At 33.0% G+C, this 27751-nt stretch overlaps 1 protein-coding gene across 7 annotated transcripts in view; it reads left to right on the forward strand.

Moving 5' to 3' along the window:
- The window catches only part of LOC109840352, a 35235-nt gene that overhangs the window by 2992 nt on the left and 4492 nt on the right, over positions 1-27751 (forward strand). For 2 of the 7 annotated variants that reach the window (XR_002246900.1, XR_002246901.1), the window contains exon 3: positions 21071-21206. The exons of 2 other annotated variants lie outside the window; for them this stretch is intronic. Coding sequence is in view for 3 of the 5 variants with exons in the window: in XM_020408962.1 (XP_020264551.1) it covers positions 890-981 (92 nt within the window). In the remaining 2 variants the exon portion in view is untranslated. Of the gene's footprint in view, positions 1-876; positions 1256-21070; positions 21207-27751 lie in introns of those variants that run through there. 3 more of the 7 variants (XM_020408966.1, XM_020408962.1, XM_020408964.1) reach the window with 3 other exon arrangements.

Genomic DNA, 27751 nt, shown 5'->3' on the forward strand with positions numbered 1-27751 from the left:
GTTGTACAGTACTTGATACGTGTGGTACTCATTTACCCGACACTTCTTGGACACTCTTTTAATATATGCATATATTTATACAGACATGTACTCAATTATGCATTGACATGTAGTCAATTATACAATGCATATTTAATTTAAAACACTCGTCATACATTTCTTGCATATGTACCCTACAATTCACATCCATCTTAGTAAGTTGTTGGATAAGGGTGTAGTTTATTTCAGCATTAAGAACTATGATTTAAAAGGATCGTTTACATATAACTCAGAACTATGACCATACCATACCATACGTAACTATCTGATGCAAATCACTCGATTCCCTATCAATATTTGAAATTATTGGTCATGTTTATAATCCATATTCATTGGTGATCATTTGATTGGCAGAGTTTGATTTCCATGTTCTTTAAGTTGCCTTAATTGCTCTTATCACCTTTCTTCTTGTTTTTTGTGTATGGGTGGATGGGTGGGTAGGGTGGATGGGTGGGTGAAATGCTCTTGAGCAAAGACCATAGCCTGATCTTGAAGTCCGTCTTTTTTGTGTGAAATGCTCTTGAGCAAAGAACATAGCCTGATATTGACATCCTTCATCTTTTTCGAGCTTGTGCAACTGTGTGTGTGTGTGTGTGTGTATGTGTGTGTGTGTGTGTGTGTGTGAAATGCTCTTTAGCAAAGACCGGTGAATTATCTTGATTCCTTCATCTTTTTTGAGCATAGTCATGCTGTAAATATAGTAGTGTATCCTGTGTGCAGGCTATATAATTTCGTAGTCCTACTGACTGATAGTCAATCTTTATGAACTACTACTAATAAGTTAAGATCTTTTCCATCTTGTATGTGTCATGTTTTGAAATAAAAACACATCTATAGTTATATTACACAGGACAAAATATGCACAAGCTCAATTCTGTGGACTGTGACTTTCACCTGAAATTCATCATACTGCAGAGTTTGGAGTCTCTGATTCAATACTGATTGTGAAAAGAGGACGGATGAATCGAGAACCTAACCTCATACGGATGCACTTAGTGTGAAAGCTACTGCAACATCTCATCAGATCCCAAGCCGATAGGCAAATGCGAACTCCAGCTTCCCCCAGTGGTGCATCATTGAGTAAAGAAAGACAGCAAAGAAGCAAATACTTTCAGGTTTGAGCTTATTATTCTGATGGTAAGAGTAGGAGATGGTGTAGTTCAAGCAAGAGCACTGCTGGTGTTAATTACACTGGGATTGACAATCCTTTAAGAAAGATAGCAAATATAACCAACATATCAAAACGAATGGACTCTAGAATCAATGAGCATCAGCTTAGAATCTCAGTGAGGCAGCAGAGTTAATTTAAGTCGTGTATGGAACCGAATAATAAGGTGATCTCTTGCAAGATTATTGGCTTGGTATTTGATGCCAAGATCCTATAGAAAGGAGGCCCAAAGTCAAATTTGAAGGTTGTGATTCAATGGAATTGTAGGTTTTCAGTTTGCATCTTGACTCTCAGGTACTCCAACCTGGCATCTCATAATATTATGCCAACCTAATTTTGAAAATGCAGGAAAGTGCAGACATCTGGCTGAAGCAAAACAGGGTATGTTCATATGAGATATCCATCAATCAGAGATTTGTTGAACCATTTCAATGGGGATTCATGCCACACAAAAATGCATACGTAAGCGTTTTTGTTTTGGAAATGACCACATAATCTGCTGCCTGCGCACTGAAATATACAGTACATTCTATAAGTAAAGGGTTGCCCCCCCCCTCCACAAAAAAAGGACCTGACGGTGACACCTTCTAGATGCAACACGTTAGAGAGATAATCATTAATGTTGTAAAAGGGCCTAGGAATCCACTTAGGTGTCAGCTTAACCCATCTAGTATTCAACACATTTCAGCTATGTGATTGCCGCAGCAGACGTAGGAAGCCTAGATGCTAGGTGCTTTTCTTCATGCCTAGAACAGCATAGCATTTTCTTTTGACATATTGCTTTATATAGTAGATAGTATATGAAGGATTGATCGATAGCTTATGCCAATATTAGTGTTAGAGAACTTTTTAATTTGTATATATTTGGGTCTAGTAGTTTGTATCATATTGGAGTTTCAAGCTCTTTTTTCCCCCACATTTAGATGTTAGTTAAAAGTGTTATTGTTCAATTCTTTGCTATATAATGTTTCATGTTGATCTGTCTTAGGTTGAAAACTTAGATTTTGGAATACCCACAACTTCAATTTTTCACAAAGCATGTGCACAAGTTTCTCCTTTCTTTCATCTCTATGTATATAACCCTTTCTTCTCCAAATCTGAAGAGCACAAATCGTATTTTTCAAGAGACATGAGAGCAGGCATGGTGTCTTTGGTTAAGGGATGACCTTGGGAGTCTGTTCTTAGATCACATAGAGGGATATCATATAGCCTATAGGCTGTATAATTTTGTAATGATTTCTAGCGCTTCTTGTATCAGTTCTAGAATTACTTCTAAATCTAGACTAGAAGAAATCAAGTTAACATATGAGTTTGGTTCTCTAGTTTAGTTAGGTATTTTTACTGGACTGCATTTAGAGGAAAAAGTTAAAAACCTTAAGAACCAGAGTCGAGGATGTTGAAACTAAAAACAGAGAGATTCGTTGGAATTCCGGGAGTTTGATAGTGATAACTTATTTGATATTTGATAAGAGAAATTAATCGCCTATCTTTCTGATTATTTAAGTGTAGCTCTTGCATGTAGTCTTAAGATATCTTGCCATCATTCAATTTGTTATGCTCTTAACTGTGCCATACAACAAGAATAATTAAGCAATTAATGCAAGTTTGTCACTTACTCTTGATATTATCCTGTTAATATGCATTATGACTTGCTGTACAATGTTTATGTTGGAGTTTGAACCTTATTGTTGTGCACTTCTGTTGTGTATGTCTGTTGTGGTCCGCATTAGTAGATTTGGTCTGCATTAATTTTTTTAAGAACACGGATGGGGTCTCAGTGTAAGACCCCACCCTACACTACCTTCTGCATTAACACCCAAATGATTGCCTACGTTTGACTCAGTAAACATCCCCATCCATATGATGAAAACTGAACAACAGAGTATTCTGTTATAATGGTGTTTATATTAGGTTATGTTACTTTGGATATTGTTGAGTTTTTTCCTGTACTTTATATTCGATATAAATCTTCGGAATATAGCTAGCTATATTTTTAATACTCATTTTGTACACCCGTGGAGATTTGTTCACTTTTCTTATCTTCTATAAGTTTTGTTATGCTGATGTTCTTTTTATAGTTATCTTTATACTGTGTCGTGACTGACAATATGGCACGGGTAGTCTTCTAACCAAAAATGGATTCTCTGATGATTTGTCTTGGATATAAGTTAATATATCTCAAACATGTATGTAGCATATTCAAATTGGTTTCTTTTGATCTTACAAACTGATTGAATTGAAAACTTTACATGTCTAATGCACTAGGCATACTTATTGACTTTAATTTTCTGTTTGCATTATAAACTTATGTTATCCAATCTATTTATTGCGAGAAGGAGAGGGTTGCATTTTGCTTCATAGTACTTTATGATGGTATTTTTGCTTTCATCTATTCAAACTAGTGGTCACATACTCTTGGTGGTATCCTGTTAATCTGTATTATGACTTATTGTACAATGTCACTTACTCCTGATTGTATTTTGTTGATGTGTACTGTGACTTATTGTACAATGTCTTTGTTGGAGTTTGAGCCTTATTATTGTTGTGAACTTTTGTGCTCTGCATTAGTATATTTGGTTCTGCGCCTGTTATAGGAGGGTGTGCTCTCGCGTGCATGCGTGTGTTTAATAGAGTAAGGATGGGGTCTCAGGGTTAGATCCCAGCCCTCTTTTTTGCATTAACCCTCAAAATGGTTGGTTATATATGACTCAGTTAACATCCCCAACCTTAGATGAAACCGAACAACAGTGTATTCAGTTATAATTGTGTTTATATTGGGTTTTGCTACTTTGCATATTATTGAGTCTTTTCTATACTCTATATTCAATATGGATCTTCAAAATGCAGCTTGCTGTATAGTTAATATTCATCATTGTACATCTCTGGAAGTTTGTTTATCATGCTTCTTATCTTCTGTAATGTAACGCCCCGCCCCAGAATCCCGGAGTCGGTACGCTATTAGATCTGATAAACTGGCCTCACAAATCACCACATGTCTTTTCAGCACGGTTTTGTCCTCACTCACGCACTCCCAGGAAAACACAAACCACCACATGTCATTTCAGCACGTTTTTGTCCTCACTCACGCACTCCCTGGAAAACTTCCTAGGGGGTCACCCATCCTAGAATTTCTTCAGGCTAAGCACGCTTAACTTTGGAATTTCTAAGAGTTGGGTTTCCGAAAAGAATATGCATCTTGGTGTTATGAGTATTCCAATCAAATCTATCAATACTAATTACATCACCCTCTCAAGGGTGTTGAACCCTAGAGGGGGGGTGATTAGGGTCAAGAGGCTCTAATATGTAATAAAAATTAAACACAAGCAAACCACAATATTCTAATGCGATTAAAGTAAAAGAGATAGGGTTAGGAATTGTTATCCTTTGATGCGCGATGTGTTAACGAGGTTCGGTCCGCTGACCTACGTCCCCGCTCCCAACTCTCGAGAAGAAATCCACAACACACCCGGTTTGGAAGCCGGAACTTCGTCTACACAGTGATTCCCTCTCAATCTCTCGCTATACAGTTGATCTCAACAGATCCCACACCCTCACAGTTGATCTACACAAGATCACACTCACACAGCAGTAGAAATGATGCAAGACTTTCTCTTTACAAGTCCCTATGGCAAAGAGAAAGAGTACTGAAGCTGGGAAGTGAACTCACACAAGAAACACAGTGAAAAAACTACAGAAACAGAGTTTGAAAATTTTTCTCAGAAGACAGCGTCTCTCTGGTTTTTCAGCAGAAGTTAGGGCAACAGGAAGAAGAAGAAGTCTGGGTTTAAATAGAAAAGATTAAAGACTATTGCCACAGACTGTGCCAAACACAGTTAAGTGAAAGCACAGTAAACAAGGCAAACGACCGTTTGAGAAAAAGTCACGGTTGACCGATTAAACCATCGGTCGACCGCCAAAATGTTCGGTCGACCGAAAAGATGAATTCGGTCGACCGACCAAAAATACTGGCCGCCCGCAGCAGCTTTGAAAACTTAGAAAACAAGCAGAGCCATCATCGGTCGACCGGTGCGGTCGACCGATATAAAAATCGAGATTTCGGTCGACCGCACCGGTCGACCGACGACCTCTCTGGAGCCCAGTGACGAAAGACCTTAAGTGCGGTCGACCGGTGTGGTCGACCGCATTCTGATATGCTCCAGAATAGTGTTTTGACTCAAACTAAAATATTTAGAAAATATTTATATGACCTCTGAAAATTATGAAACTTTGTAAAATATTTTTAATATTAAAAACAAACTGTTTAGAAAAAGAATTTTGCAGATAGGTCCTCATACTTGTGAAAAATAGTATTTTGCGAAAAACGCTTAAAAGCTTAAGTATGAAAATGTGTGTGTGAGTCCCAATAGCTTCAAGTGAATTCAATAACTCGTTGCCTACATTCTAATACTAGAGAGAATAAAAACTAGCTAATATCCTCACATAGAATGTAATCTTTGAGTCTTGATATAACTTGAGTTTGGATGAAGCTTTTATATGAATTTGTTGTTCTTGAAATAACATTGCTTCATCGCTATGCCTCCTCCTCCTTTGGATATCATCGTTGTAGCGTATATTCCATCCAATCCTTCATAAATGGCACTAACAAGCTTGATAAATAAATTTACTATATTTGCACTCAATAAGCCATTAGTACCGTTAATGGTGGTTGTAAACATCATCAAAACATAAGGGCTAACAATCTTCCCCTTTTTGATGATGACAACCAACCATTATAAGAGCAAAAATAAAATAGCTTATAGATATGTGCTCCTCTTATCTATGAGCTCCCCCTAAGTCTATACAACAAATAAGGAGATTTCTCTCCCCCTTTGTCACCATAAAAAATGGGGTAAAGAGAAATATAAAATGTAACTAAACAAGCAAACAATGTAGAACTTTCACATAGTGCATAAGCCCAAACTATTTCTTATGCGACAAAAATCATCCTCTCCAAGAGGCTTAGTAAATATATCCGCTAATTGAGATTTTGTGTTAACAAATACTAGGGATACATCTTGTCTCTCTACATGATCGCGTAAGAAATGATGGCGCACATCAATATGCTTGGTTCTAGAATGCAAAATCGAATTTTTAAAAATATTTATAGCACTTGTGTTATCACAAAAGATTTTAATATTTTGAAAACTCAAATCATAGTCAACTAAGCTTAGTTGACTATATTTATAGCACAACATAAGCCGGCGGCAATGTATTCCGCTTCCGTAGTGGACAATGCAACACAATTTTGTTTCTTGGAAGCCCAAGAAACAAGTGAATTTCCTAAGAATTGGCATGTTCCACTAGTACTCTTGCGATCTACCTTACATCCGGCAAAGTCGGCATCACAAAAACCATATAAATCAAAAGAGGTGCTTCTTGGATAAAATAAACCAAGATTAAAAGTACCATTAACATATTTAATGATCCTTTTAACCGCAATTAAATGAGATGCTTTAGGAGATGCTTGAAAACGTGCACATGCACACACATTAAACATAATATCGGGTCTACTAGCGGTAAGATAAAGAAGACTACTTATGGGAGTAGGCGCATGCTTATAATTTTTGGTCCACGTCTTCACCACTCTCATCCGCATCAAGCTTAACACTAGTACTCATGGGAGTAGGCGCATGCTTAGAATTCTCCAAATTGAATTTCTTCACCAATTCCTTAGCATACTTGCTTTGAGAAATAAATATCCCATCCTTTAATGTAAGCTCTCCCATCATACTCATCTCAAAGTGATCCTGCATAACTTTAGAAAATTCCTTGCACAAGGATTCATTAGTAGCACCGAAAATAATGTCATCCACATATATTTGAACTAAAATGAAATCATTTTTTCTTTTCGCAAAAAAAGAGTGTTATTAATTGTTCCTTTAGAAAAACCATTTTCAACAAGAAAACTAGAGAGGCAAGCATACCAAGCTCTAGGAGCTTGTTTCAACCCATATAAAGCTTTTTGAACCCGTTAAACATGATTAGGGAAAGCATGATCTATAAAGCCGGGGGGTTGCTCAACATACACTTCCTCTTCTATAAAATCATTTAAGAATGCACTTTTAACATCCATTTGAAATAGTTTAAAATTTTTAAAGCTGGCAAATGCTAAAAACATCCTAATAGATTCCAACCTTGCAACCGGTGCAAATGTTTCATCATAGTCTATGCCCTCCTCTTGATTGTATCATTGGGCAACCAAACGAGCTTTATTCCTAGTAACAATATCATGTTCATCAAGTTTGTTTCTAATTGTTAGGTCTAGGAACTAACTTCCAAACATCATTTCTTTGAAAATTGTTTATCTTCATGCATAGCCAAAACCCAAAATTCATCATTTAAAGCATCATTAATCTTTTTAGGTTCTAGTTGAGATAGAAATGCAACATTACCACACTCACTCAAGGCTTTTGAGCGAGTAATAACTCTTTTTGAAGGGCTTCTAATAATTTGTTCCTTTGGATGATTTGATGTGAATTTCCAAGTTTTAGGAGGTTCAATTTGTTCATTGTCATTTGAGCTATCCACATCCTTTTGAGCTTCTATAGAAGGAGTATCATTGATTTGCAATAAGTCCAATCCTCCCTTAACATCATCATCATCATCTTTCCTAGGTAGAAAAACTTAAGAACCAACATTAGTTTCATCAAAAGTAACGTTTATAGATTCTTCAACAACGAGACTTCGTTTATTGAAGACCCTATAAGCCTTACTTCGCGGTGCATAGCCCAAGAAAATACCAACATTGATTTTTGAGTCAAATTTATCATGGTGATCTTTTGTATTTAAAATGAAACATTTACAACCAAAGATACGAAAATAACCAATGAAAGGAGTTTTTCCATAAAAGAGTTCATAAGGAGTTTTCTTAAGCTTTGGTCTAATCAAAACACGATTTAAAACAATTACATTTTTTTTCAAAATTTCCAATATCTATAGCTTTTTGATATTTTCAACTTTATAATTTTTGAATTTTCAAACTTTTGCAAGTGTTCTTAACTTTTTGCATGTTGTCTCAAAACTTTTATTTAAAAGTTTTGAAGCATCCATTTTTTCAAACTCCTTTAACATTTCCTTATACTTTCCAAACTTCCAATTCCTTAATTACTTTTCATGTTTCATATTTCTTCAAAAAAGTCTTAATTTGTTGTGTATTTTCAAATACCATTTTATTTATTTATATTTTCTTTCAGATTTTCTAACTTCTCATAATATTTTGGAAAAAGTCTTAAACTTTTCTAAGTTTTCAAACATTCCAATTTGTCAAACTCTTTCCATTTTCACATATTTTCACTTTGTTCAAACTTTCTGATTTCTCAACTTTTTTCGACATTTCACTTTTTAATTTCTCAAGTTTCTTTAAAGTTCTCAAATTTTTATGAGGTTTTCAAATACCTTTATCTTTCACATGAACATAGTAGTCTTGTTTCGCATTTTCACTTAGCTCTCAAAGGTTCCCATTTCTCATGGTTTAATTTTCGAACTTTCCAAAATTTCAAATTGTTTTCAGGTTTTTATTATTTTATAGAAAAAAGTTTTAATATTCAAATGATTTCAACAGTTGAAATTATACAAGTAGGTTTTTATTATTTTATAGAAAAAAGTTTTAATATTCAAATGATTTCAACAGTTGAAATTATACAAGTAGGTTTCCCACTTTTTCATAGGCTATTTTAGATATTTACATTTCAAACTTTTCAATTTTTCAAAGTCTTCCCATTTTTACATATTTTCAAATATTTTAAACATCCATTTTTCCAAACTCTTTTCTGTTTTTTATTACATATTTACATTTTTTTCAAACTTTTTAATTTTTTAAGCCTTTTGACATTTTAAAATTTTTACATTTCAAGATTTTTCAAGTTTTCACAACTTTAAATGTTTTCTCTAACTTCTTTCCAAAGTTTCTCAAACCCTTTTTAAGTTTTCGTAATATCTTTAAAATTACTTAGTCTTTTCTAAGCTTTCGAACTTTCCAATTTGTCAAATTCTTTTCATTTTCACATGTTTTCACTTTCTTCATTGACATTCTACTTTAATTTTCCAACTTTCCAATTTCTTGAACTTTTTTCTAGTTTTCATAATTCTATAAGGCTCCTCAATATCTTCTTTTCCCCACTTTAACATAGTTAACTTGTTTTGCATCTTAGCTTACCTTTCAAACATTCCAATTTCGCATACTTTTCAAACGTTCCTATTTCTTTTGCTTTAGTTTTCAAACTTTCCAAAATTTCAAATTGTTTTCAAGTTTCATGTTTTATAGAAAATGAAGTAATCTTGAAAAGTTTTCATCGGTTTAAACTATAAAACTTCTTTTCAACTTTCTAAACGTCCAATTTCACAAACTCTTTTGATATTTCACAATAATTTTCAAACTTTTTCAATTTTTTCTCCAACTTCTTGCGATAGAGGCTTTGTTGTTGTTGTTGCTGCTGCTGTTGTATTTTGTTTTCACTTTTATGTGGTTGACTTGTTAAACATTTCACTTAGCTTTTAAATGTTCCACTTTCTCATACAAACATTCTAATTTCTCATACTTTTCAAATGTTCTGATGTATCATACTTTAATTTTTATAATTTTTAAAGTTTTTCACTTTTTTGACATATCATTTTAATTTTTAAAACTTTCCAATTTCTTAAATGTTTTTCAAGTTTTCATAAGGTTATAAGGTTTGCAAATATTTTTTTCTTTTTGTACTTTAACATAGTTGACTTGTTTTACATTTCTCTTAGTTTTCAAGCGTTCTGATTTCTTATACTTTCCGAATGTTCTAATTTCTCATAGTTTAACTTTTAAATTTTTTGATCTGTTAGACTTTTTTATCTTTTCTCTTTAATTTTCAAAATTAGTTGACTTGTTTTACATGTTGCCAAGCTCTCAAAGGTTCCAATTTCTTATACTTTTCAAACATTCCAATTTCACATACTTTAATTTTCAAAATTTCCAAATTTTCAAATTTTTTTATTTTTCACTTTAATTTTAATGCTTTACAATTTCAAATTTTCAAACATTTTTGACATTTCACTTTAATTTTAATGCTTTACAATTCCAAAATTTCAAACTTTTTTGACATTTCACTTTAATTTTAAAGCTTTACAAATTCTCAAGATCTTTTTCACATTTCTGTAATTTTTTAAAAATTCTTAATCTTTTATCCATATTCAAACTTTCCAATTTGTCGAACTCTTTCCATTTTTACATAGTTTTACTTTCTTCAAACTTTCTGATTTCTCAACTTTTTCAACATTTCACTTTAATTTTCAAACTTACCACATTTTTAAACTTTTTATAAATTTTCAAAACTTAAAAAGGTTTTCAAATACCTTTTTTTCTCTTTAATATAGTTGACTTGTCATGTATTTCGCGTAGCTTTCAAATGTTTCAGACATTCAAATTTATCATACTTTAATTTTCAAGCTTTGCGAACTTTAAAACTATTTTCTAGTTTTCATATTTTAGAGAAATAGTGTTAATCTTCATAAGGTTTTAACGGTTTAAATAATCAAAACAGGTTCCGCACATTTTCAATAACCATTTTTAGATTTACATTGCAAACTTTCCAATTTCTCAACTATCGTGTCTTCAAACTTTTCTCAATAACCATTTTTAGATTTACATTGCAAACTTTCCAATTTCTCAACTATCGTGTCTTCAAACTTTTCAATTTCGCAGACATTTTTCCCTTTTTACATATTTTCAACATTTTTATATTTTTAATTTTTAATTTTTTCAATTTCGCAGACATTTTTCCCTTTTTACATATTTTCAACATTTTTATATTTTTAATTTTTAATTTTTAATTGTTCATAACTTTAAATGTTTTCTCAAAATGTTTTTTTTTATGTTTCCAAACTTCGATATACTCAAATTCTTTTTACATTTCTGTAAAAGTTTTAAACTTTCTAGTTTCTGGTGCTTTCATATTTTTTTAAAAAAGTCTTAGTCTTTTCTAAGTTTTCAATAGTTTTAACTAATTAAACGAATTTTTCCATTTTTTCATATACCATTTTTACATATTTATATTTTTTCCAAACTTTACAATATCTCCAACTCTTTCCATTTTCACATATTTTCTTTTTCTTCATTCTTTCTAATTTCTCAAACTTTTTCGACATTTCACTTTAATTTTCAATTTTTTTCAATTTCTTACACCTTTTTTAGATTTTCATGACTTTGTAAGGTTTTCAAATATCTTTTTTTCACTTTAACATAGTCGGCTTGTTTTACAATTCATTTAGCTTTCGAACATTCCAATTTCGTACACTTTAATTCTCTAACTTTCCACATTTCCAAATTGAAAATAACTATTTAAGTTTTTCAAGTATCTTTTTTTTCACTTTAATATTGTTGACTTGTTTTATATTTCGCTTGGAGCATGCAAATGTTCCAATTTATTAGACGTTTTAAAATCTCCAATTTCTCACACTTTAATTTTCAAAACTTTTTGAATTTTCAAACTTTTGTTGAGATTTCAGAGCTTTTGTTAGATCTATGAAATTGCATCACCATGCCCTTTCTCCGGGGCAAAGAAAGGGTGAACAACTGACTTGGAATAAATGAAAGATGTGAAGTTAGGCTTGGATCGGGTTAGAAGGAATGATACTCAAGTGAAAAGTGCGGCTTCGGGTCACACTTTTTCATGAACGGTTCTTCTATTTCGCAGGATTGGGCTAAAGTAAGGGATAAAAAAACAGCCGTACAAGCACTGTAATTTCAAGCTTTACAACTTCTCAAACTCAAGTTTTTGTTCTTTTTTGAACTTTTTAAAGGTTTTCATAACTTTTTAAGTTTTTTAATCATGCTTATTTAAAAAAAATTCTTAATCTTTTCTAAGTTTTCGTACTTTCCAAGTTGTAAAACATTGTCCATTTCACATATTTTCACTTTCTTTAAACTTTTTGATTTCTCAACTTTTTAAAGCTTTCTTGTTTTTGAAGAATTTTTTCACTTTAATGTTTTCAAAATTTGAGACTTAAAACATTTTACTATACTATCAATTATTTTAATTTCCAATGGTTATTGCCATAGCTCTTAAAACTTCGCATTAGTTTTCAAATGATTTCAAACTTTACAATTTCTTAAAGTTTTCAAGTTTCATAGTTCAAGTTTTTCAGAATTTTCAAGTTTTCAAGCTCAATAGCTTTCAAATATATTTCACTTTATTATTTTGCTTAGTTTTCATACTCTAAAAGTATTAATCTTAAAATCTTCTTAATTATTTTATGTTTTAAAATAACTTTTACATAACTGCAATCACCATTTTTACATGTTTTTATTTTCATTTTATTAGCCTTGGATTCTATAGATATTTATTTTTGAAGACATTTTACTATAATTTTGTACTTTTAACCTTTTAAGAAAAATTTCCAAACAATTCGCCTTAATGATGCTTTTGCTTTGTTGACATTTTACGATGTTTTTTACAATTTTCCCTATTGTCACACCCCGGAAGTGTGTGCCTATTGGTACAATGCTAAGTTGCACCGATATGGGTGTAGGTACGGGTGCGGGTATGAGAACAAATTTGTGAAAGGTGGGGTATGGGAACATTACTGAAACTCATAGGATATAATCATAGTCCTGAGCTATGTAAACGACCCTTTTACATTGCAGTTCTTGAGGCTGAAATGAACTCAAGTTTTATCTAACAAGTTACGAAAATGGATGTGAAGTGTATGATATATATCCAAAAAGTTTATGACGAGCGTCTTAAATTAAACATACGTTGTATAATTGAGTGGTGTGAATAAATATGTGCATATATTTAAGGAGTGTACACGAAGTGTTGAGTATAGGTGCGGGTACGACACGTCCCGTATAGGTACTGGTCCAGCTCCATTTTAGCAATACCCAGGTAACTTAGGCGCGATATAAGCTGTGGATCCCACTGAGTCAACACATGGTTCGGCTTAATCCACTACTAAAATTGACTAGTTATGTTGCACTTAATCCATTGTTGTTCAAATTTTCACGGCATGATACATCCTAGTATCACCACCATGCAGAGTGGACTCTAGAGATTGCTCCTATGGGCGGCTCTAGATGTGGCTTTAACCATACTCACGATGTAGTACTTAACCCGACATAGCACTTAGCTCCACACTTTCAACTAGATAACTGTTTTGATACTTTTTGTCAAGCAATGGGCTTGCGAGCTAGTTAGCGCGATGTAAGTCGTGGCGCCTACTAATGCAAAATATAGTTTGGCTCAATCCATTTCCAAAATTGGCTAGTTAATGTTGCACTTATAAACCATTCATTCTCTCAATCAATATCCGATGCGGGACTAAGTTTTGTAGTATAACATATATATTTGAATGTTTGATCCCTAATTGGTAATTTACTATGGTTTTTAAAATGTTAATAACAAATGGGGTTCTATATGTTACATTTCACTTTAATTTTCAAACTGTTTGGTTTCTTAATCTTTTCAAATTTTCATAACTCAAGCTTTTCAGACTCTTTCACGATTTTAAAGCTTTCTAGTTTTCAAAGATCTTTTTTTTTTCATTTCAAGTTTTCAGACCTTAATGACATTTTACTATATATTTGATTGTTTTAATCTCAAATGTTTCAATTACAGTAGTTTTTAAAATTTGGCTTTTATTTTCAAATAAATTTCAATCATTTCCAGATTTCAACACTCAAGTTTGTTAGAGCTTTCAGGTTTTTTCAAGCTTTCAAGTTTTCAACTCTATTTTTCACTTTTAACAGTGTTTTGCTTAAGTTCACATATTCTGAAAGTCTTAATCTTGAATTTTTTTGAACGATGTTAAGTTTTGAAATAACTTGTACATAACTTCAAACTTCATTTTCACATGTTTTCATTACATTTTATTAGCCTTGGATTCCATAAATATTTATTTTGGGTGACATTTTACTATATTTTGGTACTTTTTCAAATCTTTTGAAAAAATAATTTTGAACAATTCGCCATAGTGAGATTTTAGCCTTAGTGGCGTTTTACTGTATTACTTGCAAGTAAAATGCTATTTATTTCAATGTTTTCTTCTCAAATTGGGAATTTTCTATGGTTTTCAAAATTTTAATATCAAATGGTTTTATAATTTACATATTACTTCAATTTAAAAAAAATTCAAACTTTCTAATTTCTTAACCTTTTCAACATTTCATAACTTGATTTTTCAGACTTATAAAGTTCCATTACACTTTTAAGTTTTTCAAACATTAATGACATTTTACCATATTTTCGATTATTTTAATCTCAAATGGTTGTTTTACCATAGTTTTTAAATTTTGCTTTTAATTCAAGTTAACTTGATTTTTCAGGGTTTCAAGCTTTCACCTTTCAAATCTATTTTTCTCTTTAAAATATTTTTTTAGTCCCATATTCTAAAGTCTTAATCTTGAAGATTTAAAACGAGTTTTACATTTTGAAATAAATTTTACGTGATTTTGAACACCATTTTCACATGTTTTTATTTTATTTAATTATCCTTGGATTCTACTATATTAATGTTTATTTTGGAAAAGTTTTTACTATATTTATGTAATTTTCAACCCTTTTAAGAAGTTTTTTCAAACAATTTGCGTTAATGATGTTATTAATTTAGGTTACATTTTGCTATATATTTGAATATTTTCATCTCAAATCTGTATTAACTTACGTTTCACTTCCAATTTCAAACTTCCCAATTTCTTTATCTTTTCAAAATTTCAGAACTCAAGTTTATCAAACTATTTCACGGTTTTAAAGCTTTTAAGTTTTCAAAGATCTTTTTTCGCTTTCAAGTTTTCTAACCTTAATGACATTTCCTATAATTTTTGATTATTTTAATCTCAAATTCTTCATTTACCATAGTTTTTAAATTTCGCTTTAATTTTCGAATGATTTTCAAACTTTTCAATTTCTCTAACTTTTCAAAGTTTTTATAACTCTAGTTTCTTTGAGTTTTCAGCTTTTCATGCTTTCAAGTTTTCAAGTCTATTTTTCACTTTAACAGTATTATGCTTTGTTCTCAACTTCTCATATTCTAAAAGTCTTAATAATCTTTTAAAGTTCTCAATAGTTTTAAGTTTTAAATATATTTACATGTATTCAAACACCATTTCACATATTTTTATTTTGATTTTATTAGCCTTGAATTTTATAATATTAGTTTTGGAAGATTTTTTTACTGTAATTTTGTACTTTTCAACCCTTTAAAGAAAAATTCAAACGATTCGCCTTACCTCAGTGATATTTTATGATATTTTTTTTACAGTTTACTATATATGTAAACATTTTCATTTCAATTCGGTAAGTTACTATATTTTTTAACATTTTAATATCAAATGGTTCTATAAATTACATTTCACTTTAATTTTTAATTTCAAACTTTCCCATTTCTTAATCTTTTAAAAAATTTATAACTCAAGTTTTTCACACGTTTTCATGTTTGTAAAGCTTTCAAGTATTCAAAGATCTTTTTTTCTTCATTTTCAAATTTTCAAATCTTCATTACATTTTACTATATTTTCGATTTTCTAAATCTCAAATGGTTCCTTTACCATGATTTTTAAAATTTTGCTTTAATATTCAAATGATTTTCAAACTTCCTAATTTCTAAAACTTCTCAAGTTTTTATAACTCGAGTTTTTCAAACATGTCGTATTGAGACATTTATGCTTTGGAAATGCTGTAATTTGATTTTGTTTTGTTTATTTCTACTTAGTTGCTTCTTATGCTCTGGGCTTTGTTCATGTGAACTTAGTGCCATGACTGTACTTTCAAATATATTTTTCATTTTGACACTATTTTATCATATTCCGAAAGTCTTAATCTTGAGAACTTTTCAATGGTTTGAAGTTTTAAAGTAAGTTCTACATAATTTCAAACATCATTTTAACATGTTTTCATTTTTTTATTTTATGACCCTTGTGTTCGACAAATATTTATTTTGGAAAGGTAATATTACCATCCATCTTTTGTATTTTGACTGATTACCTTTCCATATATGAAATACTTATGCCAGGAGAATTTTAATCTCATTTCAAAATAGTTCCGGGTTATTCCCAGGATAATTTTAATCTTGTTTCAATATTATTATCCATTTCCTTTGCACCTATTGGCAGTGTATATTGACTGATTATTTTTCCAATATAAGGTTCATATGAGATATTTCTTCTATTTCACCAGCCATCTCTTTAGGCTTGTTGAGATGAGTTTTAATCTTAGTTACATATTACCATCCATCTTTTATATATTGACTGATTACCTTTTTTAAATATGAGGTACTTATTCAGTATCACCAGCTATCTCTTTATGTTTGTTGAGATCGTATATTATCAACCAATATCTTGAACTGAAAGCTTGGTACAAATTCTTAACTGTGTAAAATGTTTTGGGCTATTTGCAGGACAATTTTAATCTTTGATTCAATATTACCATCAATCTCCTTTGCACCTATTTGCTGTGTATATTAACTGATTATATTTCTGATTTTCATTGATGACCTTCCGTGAATTTGATGCGTTCATATAAGATGTTTATTCTGTCGCACCGGCTATCTCTTTAGGCTTGTTGAGATCAATTTTAATCTTCATTCAAAATTACCATCCATCTCTTTGTCTATGGACTGGTTACTTCTCCAAATTTATGCTCATGAACCTTTCCAATTTTTGGTTCACTTATGACCTTTACTAATTTGATGCATGCATATGAGATATTTATTCTGTGTCACCAACTATCTTTTTAGGCTTGTTGAGATTGTGTCCATTATCGACCAATATTTTGAACTTAACAGAAAGTATGTTCCAGTATGTTCCGTACATATCATTTCTTAACAAAACCTATTTGTTGAGCTTCATTAAATCTTCTATCTCGAATAGATGACCTGCATTTTATGTACCTCTAAATTTATCAATTTCCTTCTATAGGCCTACTGGGAGAGTGTATTGGTTACTTAGTAATAATTATAAGAAAGCTTGATACAAGTGACTTTTCCAATACTACTGTCCTATGACATCTTGTATAACATCCTTTGGCTTATAAATTTTTGCCATCGATAGATTCTTTTATATTGTCAATCCTTCTATGGGCCTGCTGGGAGAAGTGTATTGGTTACTTGTTACTAATTATAAGAAAGCTTGATACAAGTTGACTTTTCCATTCCCCCGTCCTATGACATCTTGTATGACATCCTTTGGCTTATAAAATTTTGCCATTAATAGATTCTTTTAAATTGCCTCCTATGACATCTTGTATGACATCCTTTGGCTTATAAAATTTTGCCATTAATAGATTCTTTTAAATTGCCTTGTAGAATTTCATCTTTTTCTCAAGATGGCTTATAAAATTTTGCCATTAATAGATTCTTTTAAATTGCCTTGTAGAATTTCATCTTTTTCTCAAGGATTTTTTTCTCGAAAAGAAAAAAGTGTCCTTTAACATTTCAGATTTGTAAATTGCATCTGATTTTCCCTTTAAATGTTTCAAAATTTGTATTTCCAGTCATTTACTCATTTATTCATTTATGATTGATATAATTTTTTTAAAATCCCCAAGTTCTTGAATTTGAAATTATTTAATTGTTTTTAATACTCTTTTGATCTTTGGTATTTCTTTTTCTACTACCTGTTATTTTCAGCAACCTTATCGAACTTATAAAATAGTTTGTGTTGCCATTATCAAATAGTTTCAAGTTTTTTAGGAAATAGTATCAATGATCCTGACTTGTTTTGTGAATTTTGAAATTTAATCTGAGGTTTGCATATGTTTTATTTACTTTCAAATGAATGTAATATTTTTGACAAATTTTGAATTGTTAAACTGGTTGGTGTATTGTCTTAGTTTTAACTTAACACTCTTTTTCCATACACACACGCACATACGTAACTCAAAATTTGAAACTATAAATACCTGGTTTGTTTCATTTTTATTTTTTTTCTAGTAATAAATATACACTACACTTTGTAAAAGGTTTCTAATTTTTTTGAATCAAAATACCCATATAGTTTTCTCAATTTTTCAAAATAGTAAAATCTTTATGAGAATTTTAAAACTCTATATTAGTTGGTGTATCATTTTGTTTTAAGGTTCCTCGTAGGCCTTTTATGTTATTGCTTCAAGCACTACCTTAATGTTTTCGAAGTTCCAAAAAAATTCTGTGAAAGAACAGTCATCTCTTAAAATTTCAATTGAAGTCTTGTCTTTTTAATTTTTGAAAGTAATTTTTTTCATTTATTAATTTTTTTTAGAATTTTTTAAAACCTGTTGATCTATGAAATTTCCAATTGATTTCAATAATTTTGAAAAACTGGAACAAAATATGGTGTTTTTATCTTGTTCCTTTTAATTACGGAGTTCGTTTTTAACTTGTTTTTGACTTGTTCCTTTTATTTCTGAGAAAGGTCTTCTATAATTACGTTCTAAATAATGTATTTCTTTAAAGCATCAAAATTGACTTGTATATTACATACTTCTCATTAATCATCATAACTTGCATCAACTCAAGTTGTCACATGTTATCGGTTTCCCAAGTTATGTGAACTGATATCAAGTGCTTCATTAATTCTACCCTCGGGTGATCTCACACATTTGAGAAGTCAGTCCTCAATAATATTAGTCTCGTTAGGCATGTTGATATCAGTTGCCCTATTCATACTCACCGGAAACTTGCAAATGTGTTTCATCTATTTATCCTTTTATGAATGTTTAAAATACAGCTTAACGTGATCCAACATCAGATCATTTCTTATAGATTTCCAGATAGTCTATAGTACCTACTTTCAGTTACTAACTGAAACTGATGCCAATTCTAGAGTCTTACAGATATTTATCCGCGACCTAGTTGTTGATCCAGAGACTTGTAGAGGGTCATGCCCCAATTTTTGCATGCACTTCAATATTGATTTAGATCCTGTAGCCCCATCTAAGCCCTTAAGGTTATTAAGATTATATATTTCCTGCTTATCATTACCCACCAAAATTTGATACTAAGGGGGGTTAGTCACATAGAACTTTTTAAGTAGAACTGGTATAATTGGTAAAATGGGATAATTTTTTAACACTGGGATAATTTAATGAAACAATGATGGGTAATTTTTAAAGTGGGATAATTTGGTAGGATAATTTGCTAGGATAATGATGGATAATATTATAAAGTTGCATAATTTGGTAGGATAATTTGGTGAGGGTAATGGTGAGTATAAATTACTATTGTTAATAATTATATATTAAAAATAATATAATATTGATAAGAAAATTCTAGTAATAACTATAAAATATAATGCAATAAAGCATCACTATTCATCTCAAATAATAAAATAATTTACAAATAAATAAAAATCTAAATCCCTAGAGTGACTCGACTTCCATCATCCCACATGGTTTCTATCATCCCACATGACATCTGCCATAGAATTTCTCCAAGCTTCTATAGCTGCTAGTTGAGTTTGTAACTCGTCTTCTTTATCGGAGTCATCGTCTGCATCAGCAACATTTCGTGGAGCTTCTAGCGGAGGATCATAAATGTCGAAGTTCAAATCTTATAACATCATAAAGAAAGAAAAATAAGTATTTTTCAGCCATTAACCCTTTGGACTAATCTCATCATGATCACTGAAACCATATCAGCAAATAAATGAAATGTACACATGAATCATCAATGGCCGCTAAACAGATGATTGACAGATGAACTATAAATATCTCAATCAATTTACTGAGCCGATTTAATAATAATAGATATCACCATTAACCATTCAACATCTAATCATCAATGTGATCGCAAAGTTGCTTTCTAACTTATTAAAAAAACATAAATAGCCCGCATATCTTTAGCACTAACCCACCAACATTATATTCTTAACCTAAACCACTGTTGTGGAGAGAAAACTTAGATCAAACAAATAATAATAAAGTAATTTAACGTCAAAAAGCTATCAATAAAGTAATACATCTTGAAGATAATAATAAAAGATCTAATCATCACAAAAACAAAGTAAAGACAGAAAAATGAACAGATGATTGACTTCATGGCAGAGAAATTTTCTAGGCGGAGAAACTAACCAAGAGGGAGGGAGGCGGCGTTTCACTTTTTTTTCCTAATTGTATTCTTTCTAATATGTGGGATAATTTGAGAGAGGAGAACTTATGGTTATATATATAGGTAGTATAATTTGTAGGATAATTATGAACAATTATCCCAATTCTAATTCTAGTAAAATTCTACTTGACTAACGCACCAAAAAAATAATACAGTTCTAGTTCTACAAAAGTTCTACTTGACTAACACTATAAAAAAATATCTCATTTCCTAGTTCTATGTGACTAACACCTTAAAAATTTATCCCACAAATTATCCCAGTTCCAGTTTTAAGTTCTAGATGACTAACCCCCCTAAGGGTTTCACTACATAAGTTTCCTCTCAGTTATTCTAAGTTAAATTATGAGATTATATATTTCCATCTTATCACTATCATAAGATATTTTCTGAACCTCATTCAGGAGCATATTCAATTGCTTAGACTTGGCGGCAGTATATTTAACTTATCTTACTCATTGAAATTTGTCGAATCGATTTGCAATCAAGCTTAATTAACCACCACTAACTACTTAACTAACTGTGGATCTCCTTAATTGACTAATTGATACATTGTGCCACATTAATTTTACTATCATTACCCGTTAGTGATTCACATGCACTTTAGATGCTTACCTTGTGTGAGCTCCTCTTTTCTAGGCTTGTTACTCTACAGTCTTTTGGGTGACATCTTACATCCAGTTGGACTTACTTAGAGGTAAGCTTAATCTGAATTTGATACAATGGGCACATCAATTCTACTCTCATTTATTCATCTCGTGCACTCTAAATATTAATTTCTTATTATAATGTGCATTTTTTGAGTTATCCTTATTGCAGTTTGTTCAGTGTAAGCATTTATTGAGGTTGTATATGTTCACTTATTGGCACTCCTTTGAGTTTGTACTAAGGGGCTTCCTCAACTCTTCCTTATAGCCTCGGGTTAGAACCGGATTGACTCTAATTTAATATTGAGGTATTCACATTTGAACTTTTCTATTCTCTTGGATAATATGAATCTGAAGTTTCTTCTCTGAATCTAAAAGTATGTGAAATTATTTTCTTCTATTCTCTTGGATAATATGAATCTGAAGTTTCTTCTCTGAATCTAAAAGTATGTGAAATTATTTTCTTGTGCCCTATGCTTATGAAAATGTGGGACCTATTAAATTACTCGGTAAAATTTTTTAATTTAATTTTTCCTCTTCTCACAAAATTATAGCTAAACTTTTGAAACTATATATAGTTATTTCGTTAACTGTTTTAATTAAATTTCCTAGTACTAAACTCTTTCTTCATAAATTTCCTAGAGCTCTTTGAAATTTTGAGAAGTTTGTGGGATTTTTTGAAGTCTAAGCTTTATTTTTATTGTACTTTTTAAATTACACTAATATGACATTTTTATCAAAAAATTTGATATATTGATTGAAATTTTCTCTAATGGATTAGAAAATTTTATAAACCAAATGTAGTTTTTGCTCTTTGTTTTTCTTTCCAGTTTTGCAGTTCTGAATTTTATCAAAATTCTTCCTAACTTTTTAATTCTAAAGCATCAAAATTTTTAATGTTATCCATATGTTTTTTATTCTCAACAAACTTATGTTCTGTAGGTTATAATTTATCAAACTTGTAAATAGATTGCTTATTTTTTTACTTTCTAGTATAATGCGATGTGCTCCTATTGAAGGATAAAAAAAGAGAATTAACTAAGGTGGTTTGGTCATGGTACAATGGAGAACTCTTAACGTATCGGTTAGGAAAAAATGATAATGTTATAGTTAATGGGGAAAGAAATCTAGAGGTTAAGGAAACTTGGATAGAAGCAATTAAAAGGGATAAAAGGATATGATAATAGTTGACTTAACAGAAGAAATGGCCGAATATTGAACGGAATTGAAAGAATAGGATTCATGTAGTGCTGTGCGCAACGAAAATTTCGGCAGCACCTTTGCTGCATAATAAATCCCTGTTTCACAAAGGAAACAATAACCGAAAGTAATATGTCTCAACAAAGTGGGATATACACTCTTCCTCTCATCAGTTCTAGGACTGACTTGTCGAGGGAACTAACAAGCTATTACAAATCACAGCAAGAAAAACTATTAGAAAGAATACAAATAGATTTTACAATCACACAAATTAAACCCTAAACAATCTTCTCAAAACTCACACAAAAGGATGCACAAATCCTAAAAAACGGCTGCTCAAAATCACCTCTTTTCCTCTGTGTTTTCACCATGCCGTCACTTTTCCCCTTCTGTGTTTTTTCTTCTTGCCGCAACCAAAAGAGAAAACTCAGCCGTTCTTTTTTCTTCCTTGCGCACAACCCTAGGTACTGCTACAAAAAGATATATATATAGCATATCAATTCGGGTGGGCCCCACGTGCTTAGCCTTCCATGTGGGTGTGTCTCAATTGCGCGGGGCTTGCTAACTTTTGCGCGTGGGACCCACTCACAATTCTCCACCTCGGTGAAGTTTCTTTTAAAACCGAGTCGACACCAAAGCAACCAAATGTCCCACTTATTGTGTTCAGTATACCGTAAAGTTAATTCACGACAACGGACTCAATCCATAACAAGTCGGTAATCCGAACGAGAGTCCAAATAATCTCACCCTCATCAAAATCAAGTAATCCAAACCGGCTGCATCATAAAGACTACCTACGTTTCCTCTTGCCCAAGGAATCAAACCTTATATAGTTCATCCAAATGGCCTCTAAAGTCCTCAACACCAAAAAATGTTCAAAAGCTTCAAACAATGACCAAACTTAACACCTAAAACAACTTTGGTCAATATATCCGCATGGCTATCCTTTGTGTGGATCTTCTCCAATATGACATCTCCATCCTCTAAGACATAACGAACGAAGTGGAATCTGACATCAATGTGCTTCGTGCGTGCATGATAGACCTGGTTCTTCGCCAAATAAATAGCCGACATACTATCACAATATACCCGAATGGTTTCCTGTGATATCCCCAAGTTCTCCAATAATGCATGGATTCTTGGAGAATTTACAGTTTCAGTCACCGTCATATACTTCGTCTCTGTAGTAGAGAGAGCCACTGTAGACTGAAGTGTACATCTCTAACATACCGATGCTCCTGTCAATGTAAACACATATCCTGAAGTAGACCAGTGCTTGTCAAGATTTCCCGCATAATCTGAATCCACATAGCCAATATAATCTTGTCCTGTCTTCTTATTCTTCTGAAAAATTAAATCAATATCCACGGTACCTTTGATATACCGTAGAATCTACTTCACGATCTCCTAATGACCCTTCCCGGGGTTGTGCATGTACTTGGATACCATGCTCACAGTCTGTAATAAGTCTGGCATCATACACACCATAGCATACATCAAGCTACCCACCGCACTAGTATATGGAACATTCGATATGTAATCTCTGTCATTAACTAAAACAGGTGACATCAAAGCTGAAAACTTAAAGTGGGGAGCCAATGGAGTGTTTACTGCCTTTGCATTGCCATCAAAGCTGAATTTCTTCAACATCTTTTGCAGATAACTCCTCTGTGTTAACTTCAATTTTCTCTTCGTCATGTTTCTCTCGATCTTCATACTCAATAACTTCTTCGTCTCTCCAAGATCTTTCATCTCAAACTCGGATGACAGCTTTTTTTTAAACTTTCGAATAGCCGAAGAATTCCTAGAGGTAATAAGCTTATGATCAACATATAATAACAAATAGATGTACTCACCATATTATAGCTTGTGCATGTAAATACATGGGTCAAATGGGCTCCTTGTGTACCCTCGGCCAATCATAAAGCCGTCGAATCTCTTGTACCATTGTCGCGACGATTGCTTCAATCCGTAAAGAGACTTCTTCAGCTTGCACACCAATTCTTCCTTTCCTACAGTTTTGAACCCCATATGTTGTGTCATGTAGATCTCCTTCTAAATCTTCATGTAGACAGGTTGTCTACACATCCATCTGGATCAAATTCAAATCCAGCTGTGTCATCAATGCCAACAGAATCCTAATCGACGAATGCTTTACAACAGGTGAGAATATCTCGTTGTAATCAACGCCCTTAAGCTGTGCATAACCCTTGGCAACCATCTGGCTTTGTACCAAATGTCCCCAATAGAAAATCTCTCTTTGTTTACATACACACACTTGCATCCAATAGCCTTCTTACCCTTCGATAGCTTTGCAAGTTTCCAAGTATCATTCTTCTAAAGAGATCGCATCTCCTCCTCCATATCTTCCCTCCATCTGATCGAATTAGAGCTTGACTCTTCCTCCTTGAATGTAGAAGGAATCAAATCATCAACGAGTTTTACTGATAAGGTATATGCAATCGTGACATCATTATATCTAGATGACCGACGAATCACTCTTTTGGGTCTGTTTACTGCAATGGACTCCTGAATATGATCATGCTTCTGAGTCTCACTATCCACTGTATCCTCTATATGCCCAGCTGTCATTCCATCTCCTCCCAATGTCACCTCTGTAGGATCCTCAATGGATACAATGCTATTTGAAATGGGTGAAGTCACATCATCCCCCACCTGCTACGATATCCTTTTTGTTTGGTCTCCCTCAACCTGCTGAGGGACTTGAGGCCTCATTATGTACGTCTCGTCGAATGTAACATTTCTGCTAATAACTATCTTGTCTTGTGGATCCCATAATTTAAAGTCTTTTACTCATTCTCTAAAGCCTACAAAGACTGTTTTCTTTGTCCTCGGATTCAATTTACCATCACTGACATAGTAATAAGCTGGACATCCAAATATCCAAAGCGACTCATAGTCACTAGACACCGAACCAGACCAACTCTTTGTAAGAGTCTTCCCCTGTATCACACTGCACGATAATATATTCACGAGATGGTCGTATAAACCAACGTCTCGGTCCAAAAGGATCTTGGCAATCCACTCTGCGTCATCCTACATTGCACCTTCTCCAACAAGGTACGATTTAATCTCTCAGCCACCCTGCTCCGTTGCGGTGTCTCACGAACTGTGAAGTGTCGCCTAACGTCGTGATCCCGGTAAAACTGCAGAAATGGATCACTCTTATACTCTCCTTCATTGTCCGAACGAAGAGTCTTCACTTTTCTACCTGTCTGTAGCTGCACTTTCTTCTTCCACTCCACAAAATATCCAGGACCTCATGTTTATGTTTCATAGGGTATACCTAATTTTTCTTGGAATAATCATCAATGAAAGTGATAAAATAGTTGGCCTCACCAAATGATGTGTGCTTAGAATGACCCCAAACATCTGTGTGAATGTAGTCCAATATACCTTGGGTATTGTGAATAGCGGTGCCAAACTTTACTCTCCCAAACATCTGTGTGAATGTAGTCCAATATACCTTGGGTATTGTGAATAGCGGTGCCAAACTTTACTCTCGTCTTCTTCCCAAGTACACAATGCTCATATACCTTGGGTATTGTGAATAGCGGTGCCAAACTTTACTCTCGTCTTCTTCCCAAGTACACAATGCTCACACAGCTCCATCTTACATGTCTTTGCACCTTTCAATAGCCCATGTTTCGCCAATGCCTATAGAGATTTATCACCAGTGTGTCCTAAACGCATATGTCATAAACTGGTAGTATCCTCTTCTATAGTGATAAAAGCTGTCAGACCCCTTGTAACTGTCTTGTCATTCAAATAGTATAAGTTATTTTCCCTAACACCTCGCATCACCGCCATGGATCCCTTCATGACCTTCAGAGTTGCATTCTTTAATATCACCCGATAGCCAGCTGTCTTTAAAGTTTCAAGTAAAATAATATTCTTCGTCAACTGCGGTACGAACCTTACTTCCTTCAGCTCTCGAGTCACCCTGTCACACATACGAATCCGAACTGTACCAATACCACCAATAGAGCATACGTGATCATTACCCATAAGCACGACATTCTCTCTTTTCAACTCCTTAAAGCTGGAGAACCAATCCCTTCTAGGGTAAATGTGGTTTATAGCACCAGAATCCATCATTCACTCCGTAGAGTCAGCGTAACAAACTAACGGTAATGCTGTGGATGAAAAGCCTGAAGAATCCGTATCTGAATTGTCGTCATTAGCCTTGACAACATTCACTTCCGAAGCTTGTACTGCTTTTTCTTTATTCTTCTCGGTTTTATCCTTCAACTTTGGGCAGTCTATCTTCCAATATCCTTCTTCTTTACAAAAGCGATATTGATTCCTACAAATACTCTTATGGCCACCTCTATTCTTCGATTTTGAACGGTTGAACTGACAGCGGTTTGAATCACGGCCTCGAACTGCTAATGTATCTTCCGATGCCTTCTCGGAGGGTTCATCATCACTCTTCCTTAACCCATAATTTATCAACGCTGAGATCACCTCCTTATAACTAACAATAGTTCTTTCATTGATCATAGTAAAAACAAACGTACCATAATCATCCTCCGGCAACGAACACAAAAGTAGCTTCGCCTTGTCTTCATCCTCAATCATGATCTACACATTGGCCATATCTGAAAGTAGCTTCGTGAAGTTATTTACATGCTCCCTAATGGAAACTCTCCTCTTCATCTTGAACTGGTAAAACCTCTTCTTCAATTAAAGTTGATTCTCAATGTTCTTAGTAAGATACTTCTCATTGAGCGTTTCTCACAATCTCTTCGTCGACGTCTCGTTCATAACATCATAAATAAGATCCGACGTCAAACATGACCGAATAACTCCACAAGCCCTACTGTTCATCTTCTTTCAAATCTTGTCCTCCATGTCTTTGGATTTCTCTTGTAACTCAAGAGTCTCCTCCAAATTCTGTGCATCCAAATCATCCATCACCTGACACCTCCACAATCCGAAATTGATCTTGCCGTCGAACTTCGGAACATTAATCTTTGTATTATTGATGCTCAGACTCTGTATCGCCTTCGAAAGGGACGATCCTGATGTGCTTGTTTCATCCATGTTGTCGATCTAACTCTTCAAATAGGAATCCTTCAGGGAATCCTTCAAACAAGCTCCAAGCCTAACCTGTAGCTCTGATACCACTTGTAGTGCGTAGCGAAAATTTCGGCATCACCTCTGCTGCACAACAAGAGAGTAAGATCACAACTAAATCTCAAAGGAAACAAGCACTGAAAGTAATATATCTCAACAAAGTGGGATATACATTCTTACTCTCATCAGTTCTAGGACTGATTTATCGAGCAAACCTAAAAACTATTACAAATCACAGTAAGACAAATTATTTTTACATGGTTCAACAAGTAGTCTGCGTCCACGGGGCAAGAAGGGGAAGATCTACTATTAGAGAGAGAATACAAATAGGATTTACAATCATACAAATTAAACCCTCAAACAATCTTCTCAAAACTCTCACAATAGGATGCACAAATCCTAAAAAACGGCTGCTCAAAATCACCTCTTTTTCTCCTCTGTGTTTTCACTACGCCGTCACTTTTCCCCTTCTGCGTTTTTTCTTCTTGCCGTAGCCAAAAGAGAAAACTCAGCCGTTCTTTTTTCTTTCTTGCACATAACCCTAGGAACTGCT

The sequence above is a fragment of the Asparagus officinalis genome, chromosome 5 (assembly GCF_001876935.1).
Source record: "Asparagus officinalis chromosome 5, Aspof.V1, whole genome shotgun sequence".
NCBI classification, from domain to species: domain Eukaryota; kingdom Viridiplantae; phylum Streptophyta; class Magnoliopsida; order Asparagales; family Asparagaceae; genus Asparagus; species Asparagus officinalis.